Here is a 14,146-nt window from a genome sequence, read left to right as displayed (position 1 = left end):
TCATCCAATGGATGGACCATGCTCCAATTGCCTTCCAAATAAGGAGAGTATTCCTCCAAACTTTGGCCTATTTCCCTCATACCATCTATTTACAGGACCCTGATTTCAAGGGTTAGGATTGTTCCAACATTGGGATTGAAGTGGTTCACTTCACATCAGATCAAAGGTCTGGATCATCAAACCAAATATCAGCCCGCTCGTACACGATCCAATCGCAAGACAATGAAATGGAACCTTAATTGAAAATCTCAGTTCATTGAAAATCTCCCTAATTCTGGCCAATATGCCGCTCCTTGGGGAATCCGTGCAATGAAAACGGTAGGCCCCACCACAAAGATCACCTGGTACAAAATTCAGGCCACCTGTACGTTGAGTTAGATCGATTGTCCATTGATTCCAATGGTGTGGCCCACCAGATGAAAAGGCAGAGCCACCTGATTTTTGTACCAGCTGATCTTCACGGTGGGGCCTACCAGGGAAGGGAAAGATATGCAGTATGTGATTAGTTCCCAGATAGATAACCAAATTGTAAGTACCTCTAGCATCCATTCATATACAGAGACCGAGCTTCAAATTGCATTAGTTAGAACTGAAAGAAACATAACCACCATTTGAGAGCTACTTCCTCAAATGAGAAACATCATTAGTAATTTCCTATTTTGATTAAGCTGATCTTTCCTGATTCAATTCGCTTGTGCATCCAAGCACAGTATCGATGAACTTCTTATATCCGATAAAACAATGCCCACCAAACCTCTTAGCAGAAACTGCAACTGATGCTCACAGGGCAATGGCCATAAAAGAATTACGGCTCATACAACCATTTAAGACCATTAGGCAAAACATAGATTGTACTAATTTACAGATGCAAGCCAATGAGGAAGACCTTTGCAATTAGAATAACAAAGTAGCCATTACGATCATACATTGCTTTGCTTGTATAACTTTGTATCGATCACTTGTTTGCCGCACATTGCACAAACTCCTGTACAAACAGAAACACTTTAAAAAACGCCTCTAAGCAAAGAAGGAAAAAAAGAGGGGAGGGGGAAGAGGAAGAGTTCCATGCCTTTTGTGTAAGCACATGTATGACAGTATCGACCATCTTGGTGGACTTGTTGCTTGCAAATGATACACTTGGTGGTTCCGTAAGGGGTCCACCTGAACAGGAATAAAAGGAGAAAAAAGGATATCACAATCAAGGCCGGAAAAGTACAGTGACCCAAAGCTTCCAAAAGATATTCAAATCTGAGAGCGCACTCATTCGAGCGATAATCAAATTGGGGCAAAATCAGATTTAAGCATGCACCACCCAAGCCATTAGCAATAGCAAATCAGAAGATGATGTGGATCCAATACATATTAAACAATCAGCTGCAAAGATTTAGAAAGCAAAGATCTGGAACAGCCCATCTACCGCAAATTTGAATTGGGAAAAGAGAGAGAGAGAGAGAGAGAGAGAGAGAGAGAGAGAGAGAGAGAAATCAAGTCAATGGGAAAAAAGAACTACGGCCGTTGGTCCCTCTTTAGATGCAGCCTCAATCTGGAACGGAGCTACCCAAAACGTGTTTGAAGTTAATGTGGCGGACATCATGGAGTCGCACCCAACATTGAGCATGTGGTTCTTAGGCATATAGATGACAGGTCACTATTGGCCTGTCAAGAGAATAAATGTCCTTTTGTTCCATGAGAAAAGACAAACAGCATACATCATACTGTAGATGGTGAGGTAGAGGTATCATAGGGTGCTCATCAGCAAACATGCAGTTTGCTAACACAGGATTCTGTAAATTGGGGACCATGGTCCAGTGATCCAAACTGTTGATCTGATGGGCCTCTCTGTGGATGGGAACTGCCCTGAAAATCTCTACATTGAAGATCTTTTGGATCACTGCATCCAAGTCAATGTTTCCTAAAACACAGAACACCCCCACGTTTTCCATTCCGGATTGAGCTATCTGGATTATGGGTCATTTGCGATTCACTATTTTTAGCAACCCAAAATTCTCTCTCCATAGTCTTTCTATTTATTAAGTTAATGCAAATTTACATTTACAACGTAGAGATTTATACATTTACAATGTAGAAATTCACATTTCTATAATATAACACTAAGCATGCGGAGTCAATAAATAAAACGATATTTCATATATAAATTACTATAGGAGTTTATATATAAAACTAGATTGCATGCACAATGTATTGGAGTGATCCTACCTCTAGCATTCCACATACTGGAGGAAGAAGTGTACAGACTACCCATTCCCTACCATGTATCAAAAGCCACCACAATCCAGGTAACCTTTATCCAAACTGTTGATCTAATGGGCCCGACTATGAAGGGGCCAAGCCTCAAAAATATCCTAGATTGACAGGTCCTGACACTTTTTCTAACCCGTCATAGGTTTGCACGAATGGCTTCAGTCGTGGTTTTGCTCCAATGAACTTTCTCCATAACCATCTGCTATTTACACAACTGATCGAAGGGTTAGATTTTCCAATCTTGAAATTTTTTGAGAGATGCCTCAATCCAAAGTATGGTCCATTGAATCAAAGGTTTGTTTCACCAAACCATGGTCCCAAATGTATGGAATTCTGCATGTCAGCAAACCATGTGTTTCCTGATGAGGACCTTATTGTTCCTCTTGGATGGGAGATATGGTGACGGGTCATGGAAAGTAAGCTTTAGTTGCCAGGATGCTGAAACATAACTGTCAAGAATCAGAAATCACTATCCACCTCATGGATTTAAATAGCAGTTCCTGATGTCAGTGCACTTATTTGTGCACCTATTTGTCAATCACGTGGGTCAGTGTGTCAGTGAATCGGTCGAGCCCTTGGAAGCTGAAGACCGAAGACGAATGAAGATATGAAGCATCGAGGAGTAAAGGAACAGGTAAATTGAGGTTGAGGTGCCTTGGTGACCCTGACCTTAGACCTAAAACAACATAACCTCTAGATGATCCGTTCCAAAATAGGTAGACCCTTGCTTGATCATCATATAGCCTTAGGAGCTCAAATTGGAACATGATAAAATTGGCTAAAAGAGGTTTTGAGCTACTGTAAACCGTATAGCCCAAAACAGCAAACTCTTAGAAGAGATTGATCAAAGCTCGATCGATCTCAATTGATCGGCATCGATTGATCGAAGGCCGAGCTTGATTGATTGATGGTGGCAAAAAAAATCCAGCAAGTTTTTTGCCTCCAATCAAAATCAATCAATCAAACTAGTCGTTTTCTGTCTGTTTTTCTAGCCATTGCAAGCTCTATTTATAAAGGGCATACGATTTTTGGGTATTTTGATAGGTTTTTTAGTATTAGAAGCATTTATGATTGTAACTCTTTTCCAATCACTATAGGCTTTAAACCTAAGTGATCTTCTTTGTGATTTATCACTCTAATGAGGATTTCAACATCCTTTATGAAGATGCACTTGGTCAATTCCATTTTCTAGAGATTAGACTCTAAACCTATAAGTAAATCCTTATCCAAGTTCTCTAGAATATCCATCTAGGTGAATTCGTACTATGAACCAATTAAAACAATTAATTGTAGGAGATTCAACCCAACTCACATTGCCTTGGTCACCTCATTGGAGCATCAAATACAAGGCGATTGGTTGTAGGAGCTGAAGCATCCACATCAACGGTTATGGGAGCAAATGAGGAGTTGGTTCAAGCACGAAAGAGCATTGAAGAAACATCTCAAGAAGGCTAACAACGAGGTTCAATCCGACAAGGTTGTCATTTTTAGAGTCCACACACTATTTCCTTGTGTAAGATTGAGTATAGAGTTTGTGACCTAAACTCACGTAGGTTCTGGTTGTAGGAGCTGAAGCATCCACATCAACGGTTATGGGAGCAAATGAGGAGTTGGTTCAAGCACGAAAGAGCATTGAAGAAACATCTCAAGAAGGCTAACAACGAGGTTCAATCCGACAAGGTTGTCATTTTTAGAGTCCACACACTATTTCTTTGTGTAAGATTGAGTATAGAGTTTGTGACCTAAACTCACGTAGGTTCTTGTGTAGGACCATATCGCCACCAACACGGGTCTGTACGTAAGTACTTGTGTAGGCCTCCGGTGGGAGTATACGTTTGTTAAGACCTTGTATAAGCCTCCAACAAGAGTGTACACTTGTAAAAGTTAGGGGTGAACCTATTGAAAACTCCTAAAATGGTGAAATCCGGTACACTCGAGGAGAGTGCGTCCACCAGGAGAGTGAAGTAGGCAAGTAGTCAAACCACCATATATCCTTGTATTTGCGATTGTGATTTGAGCACATTTCTATTCATGCTTATGAGTTTAATTGGTTGAATTATACGAATGCTTGAATGGATTGTATGCTACTCTATGCGATTAGACCCACTTGGCCTGGAAGCCTAAGTGTTAATTGTTCTTAATTGGCAATTTCACCTGAGTGTTGGCACAGGAATAAAACTGGTAAAACTTGTCCCGTATCAGCCCATTTCAGCCTGGTGTCCCTGGTCACTTGTTTTAGGTTCGGACTGAAACCAAAAAGACGTGGACAAAATCGAGTCATATCATGGTTCAGACAATTTTCTAAACCATGGTCACCTCCACATCTTGTCACAGATTGAAGATAGGCGAATGAAGTTCCGTGTAGTTTTATGAATCTCTTCCTTAACAAGTTAATTTTTGTAACTTTTTACCTACCTATATTTATGTTCTTTCAATTCACTTGCTGCTGGCTTCCTATAAATGGTATGTTCCATCCATGCCTGGTAGCTGTATCCAACAGAGCAAGTGTGTTTGGACGGATATTGCAATTTTGCTGTGTAAATCGGTACATGCGGACTAATGCAACTAGTATAAAATCTGTTCACAACATAATAACGCAACCAAAGAAACATGAAATCAGTAAAACAGAACTATCTGTGTTATGAATTTAATTTGCAGCCTTTCCTGAATTTTGGAGTTGGTTGTGATAGACACTTGAGGATGTCTTAGCAATCGGCACCATGTCATGTCATTGGGTAACCCTGGCCATTCCCTGTACCAAATAACCTTATCAAACTCGCAACAAACTTGGCCAGAGAATCCATGTTCTGGAGCCTCAATCTCCGCCACCCTCTATCACCATTCCTATGTTTGGCCACAATTACCTTCATCCACAACATATGTTGCACATTCCCAGTCTCAATAGCCATTTGCCCACTAAAGCCTCGATCTCCGCCACCCTCTATCGCCATTCCTTTTCTGATGTTACCAAACAACAATCATTCATTGCACTTAAATTTGCAAACCTCCATCAATTCCACAAGATATTTATGACCCATCCTTTCCCTCCTAAAGAAACTATTTGTAACCTTTCGATTTTATTGGCCACCAGACCCAAAATTCTAAACAGAGGTAAAAAGGGAGGTGATAAGGTGCGTTTGATAGGTGTTATTCTCCCCCCAAATGATAAGTATTGTATCTCCTGCATCGGCACCTTTCTCTATCCCTTGAATAACTAGGTCCTGTAGAGATTGGAATGAAGAAAAATATGGTCAAACTGATTTCGCTTCTTGCCAACACATCAAATATATGCTGGAAGATCTAAGAGATCCAATCCTCGACCCCTTTTCTTTTATTTTTTTAACCCCCCTTTTTAAAACTCCAATCCTCGACCTTTTTTTTTCTAGATTGTAGTAGTTTTCCTAAAAGTCATTTAAGAACCAATAAGTCAAGGGTTAGGAACTTTTAGCTGGAAGAATTTTGAGGCACCCCCATCTGCAATCGAGTCCACAACGTCAATAGTTCATCAAACCATGGGCCCACTCACGAGAACGAGCATAAAATGACTTTCCATGTTCTAGTGCACCACAGCCATGTGGTTTCTCTTTTGGGGATCACCATTAGCATTATAATAGCCTTTTCCAAGCTTTTTGTGGCCGACTTTATGAATTTTGATTCAGAATAGGATTTCACATGATTGTTTGGCAGAAGTTCAATGAATGGCTGCCTACCCGATACTGACCCTCCTCCTTTACCTGTGTTGAGGACTCGCTGGCACATTGGTACCAGGAGGAGTTGCGTTTCTCTTTTCATGATCAACCATCAAACAAATAAATAAATTCACTGTAAAGGAATCACACATGATTAGGGTAAAAACTGCTTAAATTCACCATCAAAGTATCCCTAACCTCTTTTTAACCTCAGCACAATCATTTGCAGATTGGAGGTGGATGCAGTTGGTGAAGCTTTTTACCCCCTAACTCAATATGTACTACTTAAGAGTAAGTGAATGTATAAGAAATGAAAAGCTTTTACAGGCAATATTATTATTAAAAAAAGATAGTTTTTTCTTAAATAAGATTTTTTTTATATATATAAAGAGACTGATTTTATTCAGGCCAAAAAGGCCAAAACAGAGAAACAAACAGAAAAGAAAAAGAAAAGTAAAACAACTAGAAAATAAAAATAAAAAACCCAAGTCAATAAAGGCACCCAATCCCTAATGCACTGATTGACCTAATTAATAACACCCCTAGATGAACTATTCCTATTCCGGAAGTAACAGTCATTCCTCTCACCCCAAAGAGACCAAAGAACCGCTAGCAAAGCAATTCTCCATCTAGGAAATTCCTTTCTCCCTGGCCCTCCTGCATGCTTGGATCAATACAGATCAGCAATTGACCTGGTCATCATCCAGGGGACGCCAAACTTCAGCAAGACATGCTCCAAACTTCACTAGCTGGGAAACAAAGAATGAGAAGGCGATTAGTGTTTTAAATATCGACAATATCAGCCGATATATCCCATGATATATCTTTTATCCCACCTGTGCAATACGAAACGCACAGGTAGTGCCGATATATCCCACCTATTCGATCCAATGAGCATTTTCGATTTTCGATCCATGTTTTGGTTGTAAATCACATTAAAACAGTGTCAAATGGTTACAAATCTATGATTCCTCATGTTTTCCATAAAAAGTCATGGATTTGGAACTTCAATTTCGAGATTTGGGGGAGATGGGTCAAGTTGCTTTAAATTGAGAAAATTCGAAATTTCTCAATTTCTCGCAAATCAGTAATAATCTTTATATCCAAACACAAAATTAAACATGTATGTAACCTGATCTAGTGATTCTTCTTTTACTTTTGAATGTATTTCTTGTGTTTACACACGTCTTCTAACGTTTATAAATTATATGAATAGACTTTGAATATACTTGCATCAGTTCAGTTGAAAAGCGCATATATTAGGACCCCATACAAAGGAAACCCCTATTATGTGCACTTTTTTTTTGTAATGTTTTGATTTATAAGTGTGTATTGATGTCTTTCTCAACAATCCCTAAAGTTTCATTGAAAATATCAACCAATTTCCCAATGTTCTCATGTTTCCCAACAACAGCGATACATTACGCAATACAACTGATAATCTGATATATCCTATGCGATAACCGATATGCATCCATATCCCAAGGGTGCAATACATTACACGATAACGATATTTAAAACATTGAAGGTGATCAACAAATTCCGCATCCTTGTAGCATAGAAGGTAGATATTAGGGAGCACTACGGCCCTCTTTTGAAGATCGCCAATCGTTAAAATCCTATTGTTTCCCACCAACCAAGAGAAGGCTACAACTTTAGAAGGAGCAGCATAGAACCACACATCATTAGTGTGACAATAGGAAATCTAGTCAACAAAACAGGAGATTAGGGAGTAGAACGATCTCACCGAAAAGGCTCTAGATTTATCAAAACACCAAACCAGAGATTCCTTAAAGCTCGGGTTAGGTTGAAGTCCCTACAACCAGGAGAGGAAACGGATCAAGTAGTCTGACTTAGCATCCTAGAGGTTTCTCCGACAAGGAGGGACCCACGCACCCCATTCTCCAAAGATCGTAAAACAACCGGCAACAAAGTCATTGCAGACCGAACAAAAGCCAACCAACTTGGGGAATTCCATTTTAAGAAATGACCACCCACATCAAATATCATCCCAAAAACTGACACACGTCAAATATCACCATCCCCAACAGAGAAGCTCACCCCATCGAGAACCTTAGGAGCAATCCTAGTGATAACCTTCTGGACATGAGAAGCACGATAGAGGGACAATTCGTTAATCCACCAACCCATATGAGATAAAATATTTGCTTACAACTATGGACCTCTAGAAGCTTCCTTCCTCCATACCTACTGACCCAACAAGACAGAATTCACCTCATTGAGACTTTTTCATTCTTGCACTCCCTTCACTGTAGAGCCTACAAACATCCTTCCAATTCAAAAAATAGAACTTGCCCGAGATTGCACCTCCTTGTAACAAAACATCCCACCTAAGCTTGTTGATCCTGGCAATGACCGACATAGGACAACGGAAAAGAGACATGAAATAAAGAGGGAGATTGGATAAAGACACCTTTAATTAGGGTGATTCTGCTTCTGGGAGATAGAAGCTTACTTTTCTAGGGAGAAAGCTTCCTTTCCATCCTCCCTATCACCTTATACCACAAGTGTATCGCAAGCTTCCCCACACTAAGAGGGAGACCGAGATGGGAAGCAGGAAGAGAACCAGACCAACACCCAAAGATCCCTACCAATCGGGAAACCTTAAACGAGGATAGATGAATCCCAAGCATCTCACTTTTAACCAAATTTACTCTAAGAACCAAGGCCACCTTGAAACATGTAACTATTTTCCTAATGTTATCCGCCATAGACCCATCAACTCTGTCAAAATAAGAGTGTCATCAACTAATTGGAGATGATTGATACAATCATTGTTTAAATTATCTTCGATATTATTGTTATCTCTAACTTGGCGTTACTAACACCGATAGTATTAGAAATTTCAGGCATCAGCAATGTACTAAGTATCGCTAATATTTTCAATTGCGTAAATTCTAGGCATCGCTTGTATTGCCAATGTATCAATATCGCCAATGTATTGCCAATGTATCACCAATGTTTTTTACTGTGTAAATTCTAGGTGATGCCATGACGCTTGTATCACTAGTGTAATGGCGATATTTCAATAATATCGCCAACATAGAGAGATCACAGAAAGTTTGTTTATTAAAAAAAAAAAAATTTCAAAATTTTTATGAGCACATTGTTGCATGCACCGAAAATTCTAGCATTTGGTTGGCTGGCAGGGAAAAAGAAAATCCTCACTGTCGACAATCTGAAGAAGAAGGGGATGGCTCTTCCCAACGTCTGCCTTTGCTGTATGAGATCGGAAGAATCAGTTACCCATCTGTTAATTCACTGTCAATTTGTTCAATCTATTTGGACTGAAATTATGATCTCTTTCAATTTGTTCTGGTGCTTTTCGGGAGACGTGACTCAGTTACTTCAAGCATGGCATGGGGTGTATCTTGGAAAGGCGAAGACTATTATTTGGAGAATGGCCATTCTTGGTGTTTGGTGGTTGGTTTGGGGCGAAAGAAATAGCAGGTGTTTCAGAAATCTTTCCAACTCGGCAGTGACCGTGGCTTCGAAAGCTAAGCAGCTTATCATTGAATGGGTTACGAACGTCAACGATCTTTTTGGTCCCGATTTTTTCTTCTTAGGAGTGTAATTGCAGTCTGCTTTCTCAGCAGCCTTTCTCTGGTTTTTTTTTTTTTTTTTTCTTTACTTTTTAATGAAATCTGATCATCTTTCAAAAAAAAAAAAAAACTTCATTGCATGCAGTTTTCAATTTGTCGTTGCTAATATTGATAATAGCCCAATATTATCGTTATCGCAACAAGCGGGATATCAAGACTATATTTTTTTTATTTCCTTTTTAGTTGTTGATGATTTCTTGACAAAATATCATGAGTGGTCGATATCATGCAATACCGATGGATTTTTAGATGGATGATTAGATGGGATGGATAGACAGTTTCTTGACGACACATGCTTTTAAGCCTCCATTAAATGGAAACTTATTGTGTATACATTCTTTTTGCAAAATTTTATTCATAAATATACAAATATGTGTATTTTAGTATCTCCTGAAGTTTCACTGAAAATTCTACCATTTTCCCCATATTTTCCTACATTTCCAGTTATCGGCGATATTATCGTCAATATCAATATTGTTTCCATATCCCTAGCCAACGAAACTTGTAGCAATACTGATATTTTGAACACTGGATACAATGAGGAGAATTGGGGACATCAAAACCCTAAAATAGACCCACTGATTGACCTCTAATCAACATCTAACGTAACACTTCCAACACAGTGAAAAAGGGGGTCTCCTTGTCAGAGGCCTCTCAATGCCTTGAAGAAGATGAACAAGGAGCCATTAATAAGAACAAAAAATTTTGCAGATGAAACACAACCATTGATCCAACTTCTTCATTTCATCTTACACCCAATTCAGTCCAACATATAGTCCAAAATGAAAAAAAGGCCAATCAACATGATCATATGCTTTTTCCAAATATGGATCAAGATCTTGGCTAGCATTTTGTATGGGCTTTCATCAAGGTTGATAAGCATGAGTCCTTCAAACTAACAGTGCCTTTGATCTTCAGGATAAGAGCTAAGAACATGCTTCCCATCTCGAATGGGATGCAGCTGGAGGCGAAGAAATCATTAACGAAACCCATTAAATTTATCTTAACCAACTCCCTTGAAGACGTGTTGGATGATCAGATAGTTTCCGCACGTCAAGGGGGGTATCAGAAGTTTCTCGTCAAATGGAAGGGTCGACTAAGGTCCGACAGCACATGGATTTCGGCAGAGGATTTCAGGTGCATCAACCCAGAACTCTATGAGTACATTGCCATTAACTCAATGGAGCCGAGTTTTTTCAAGCCAGGGGGAATTGATGCAATCGTCCCGCATCCCACACGTGCACGCTTTGCACATGTGTACAAGAAAAAGACCACCTTCCTTTTTTAGCCATCATCACTTTCCATTTTTCTCAAATCTCTAAATTAAGAAATCTGCTCTTTCTTTCATATCTTTATTTTTAGGCAGGGAATAATCTTAAATATTTTCTTATCAAGTATCTTCTTATTTTAGGTATTTTCTTAATTATAGAATGCTTTGTTACTTAAGTGCTTTCCTATTTCATAGATTTTTAGATTTTAAATCTTTTATTAGATATTGTAAGGCTGATTATAATAGGACCTATGTCCTATGAAATAAGACAAGCTGATTAATATTCTCTTTATGAAATTTCTTATTCTCTACGATATTTGTTGAAGGGGGGGAAAAGTGATCTCTAGTTCTAGACTAGAGGACTGTTGAGCTTGCTCACAGTCATGCATTTGTTATCTCTAGCATTCGGCTAGAGGATAGTGGGATCTTTTCCACAATCTCTTTCTTTTCTTATTGATTTATTTGCTTTCCCTCTCGAGTTTGCATCAGATTCTCTCCTAAGAAATAGGAACTGACTAACAAAAAATTTAAATAAAAGGATAACAACATTTCTCTCTTTACATGAGATATGCACTATATTGCATATATTACCTATATAAGTTATTTGACTAGAATTGTTTATTGACTCTATCAGCCTACGCATCAGGAGATGACATGAGGCCTGTTGGAGGTGTAACATTGTGGGACAAGGAAGAAAAGAAACCAACTTGGAATTACAACCTAAGAATCCCAAAAAATCTAAAATCAACAAGAATTTATCCAAGAACTCAAAAGGGAAGGCCCATCTTCGGGAATTGAGATCAGAATCAGAACTGTTGGCATAAACATCAACCAGGATATTCAGATTATAACAGCAATAGCTAATGCAAAGAAGACCTAATTTGAGAAAGTGATGGAATCAACTGCAGAAGAAATAATCGAAGAAGAAAACATAGTTAAAAGGGATGGGTATAGAGAGAGGGAGAGTTACCTGTTTTTCTTGGAGAGGAGCTTGTTCTCATTGATCTTACGGCCTCCACCTTCGGTAGTATTGCTGGCACCTTCCTTCCACTTGTCGGGCACGATCACCTTCGACAGCTTCTTCTCACCTGCGTACAATAGCAAAAGCCACCGCCAAAATCAAGCTACAGTAACGTGGGATGATGAAGGGTGCGCAGGATAAGGAAGGAGGGGAGGAAATCTTACACTTCTCGCACACCATTGCCGCTGCTGTTGCGATCAATGATGAGAAATATGCCCGACACGGTGTCCGGGAGGTATTTATAGGGACTGACGCGGATTGCGCGCAAAAGGCTTTCGCAGGAAGTTCATGCGCGATGCTACGTGGGTCCACTAAGATGTTTCTGAAAAATCCACACCATTCATCCGTTTTTTCAAATCATTTTCGGAGATTAGGACAAAAATCAGGTGGATCCAAAAATAAAGGCGTCCACAGGATAAGGAAAATTAGTTTTCCACCGTTGAAACCTTACTGGGCTCCATCTTAATGTTTATGCGCCATCCAAACTGGATGAAGCGAAAACACAAACATTTATCCTTCTACTAAACTTTTCTCGCCATACAAATGTTTAAATGGAGGTCATTGAATTTCCATCTTTTCGTCTTGTGTAACACACTAGAGTTTTTGATCCACCTGATTTTTGTTCTAATGTACTAAAATGATCTGAAAAACCGGATAGACGGAGTGGATTTTTCAGAAAAATCATGGCCCACTTAGCATCAGTGCAGTAGCATTCCGTGGCAAGGCTTGGTCCTGCAAAGCCATCCCAAGATGTTCCGGCAACCTGTGCCGTCTTACCCGTTTATCCATTTTGTTAGCTCATTTCAAGGCATGAAGCGAAAAAATGAGCAGATGCAATGATCAAGCGGACCGAAAACGTAAGGATTGAATCTTATAGTTGAAATATTGATGGGGCCACAGAAATTTTGAATCAGATTGGTACGGGTGTTTTCAGTTCATCCGAGTAGGACATGTAAACATCACTATCAACCTCCAGAGGTTTCAACGGTAGTAATTTCCTTACCCACATTTTCCTTTTGTGCAGCCCACTTGAATATAAGATTCTGCTAACTTTCCTAAAATGAGCTCTCAAAATGGATGAAGAGGGTGGACTTATTACAAACATGACAGTGAGCCCCACCCAAGTTTCCAACACATAATCTTCCTATACCGTTCGTGCATTGAGAAGCTAGGTGGGCCACCATGATGTTTGTCATAAATCTATCCTGTCCATCGGTTTTGCCATCCATTTTACTGCGTTATGCCAAAAAAAAAAAAAAAGTGGAACCAAAACTCCAATGGGCAACAGAAGAGAAAATATTATGAAATGAATTATTGGTGTTTAAACATTTGCATAACCGCGTACTTTTGTATCAAGATGAGCTCTCTCTCGTGGGAACGATCCATCGTATGAGGGGATCCAAGCCCGTGGTGGATGAAAAGGTGGTTAGGAAAACTCCTCCCTGGCTGACAGTGATGTTTACAAGCCATCCATACTGTTCATGGCTTTATTCCGGATGAACTGAAAGCACAAATATTATTAGCCTGATTCAAAACTCATGTGACCCACGGATATTTCAATGGTGATTGTTTAATCAGCACTGTTTCTTGTGGTGTGGTCCACCTGAGATTTGGATCTGCCTCACTAGGCTATTTCGTTAATCTAAGCTGCAAAAATAAATGGACGAGCCGGCATGGATAAAAGACATGCACTATAGTGGGTCCACAGGGCAATTCTAGCACCAACTCGTACCACATGGGTGCTGCGTGCGTACCATATGGATGGACGTGGATTGCGTCCTACCCCCGCCCTTGTGGGGCCCACCGTGATGTAATTATTTTATCCACGCCGTTCAACACTTGTTTTAGATGATTTTAATATGTGAACCAAAAAATGAGACAGGTCCAAGCTTAAGGGGACCACACCAAAGGAACCTACACTGTTAATGACACCCACCGTTGAAACCTTTCTAAGGGCCAACGTGATGTTTTTTTACCATAAAACCTATTCATGAGGTCATGTAGACGTGGATGAAGTGAAAACACAAATATCAGCTTCATCTGAAACTTCTCCAGCTCCCAAGAAGTCCAGAATAGTATACAACGCCAGCCTTCCGCAAAGCCTAAAACATAAAAAATGGTGGGCCCCATGGGGAATCTTCTCCCTCCATCAGGTGACAAAAAACTAATGTTCGCCGTACATATAAAATATCGGCTGGATAAGATGATGGGTCACACCAACTGTGATAAATGTAAATTTGTGCATAGAAACTCTTAGGTAGGTGAATTGTGGCCCACCTCC

The 14,146-nt window shown here is 39.7% G+C and overlaps 1 protein-coding gene across 1 annotated transcript; it reads right to left on the bottom strand.

The window, feature by feature from the left end:
* Positions 1 to 757: 757 nt before the first annotated feature.
* On the bottom strand, positions 758 to 12,175 carry LOC131240224 (uncharacterized). The gene is made up of 3 exons (XM_058238353.1): positions 12,030 to 12,175; positions 11,815 to 11,932; positions 758 to 1,161 (listed from the first exon to the last, which is right to left on the bottom strand). The coding sequence occupies exons 1-3, from the start codon at positions 12,043 to 12,045 to the stop codon at positions 1,005 to 1,007; spliced, it is 291 nt and encodes a 96-aa protein (XP_058094336.1). The 5' UTR covers positions 12,046 to 12,175; the 3' UTR covers positions 758 to 1,004.
* Between the last annotated feature and the right edge of the window lie 1,971 nt (positions 12,176 to 14,146).

This window comes from Magnolia sinica, chromosome 1 (assembly GCF_029962835.1).
Source record: "Magnolia sinica isolate HGM2019 chromosome 1, MsV1, whole genome shotgun sequence".
In the NCBI taxonomy this organism is placed as follows: domain Eukaryota; kingdom Viridiplantae; phylum Streptophyta; class Magnoliopsida; order Magnoliales; family Magnoliaceae; genus Magnolia; species Magnolia sinica.
Note: the sequence above shows the minus strand (reverse complement) of the source record. Positions and strands in the feature narration are given on the sequence as shown.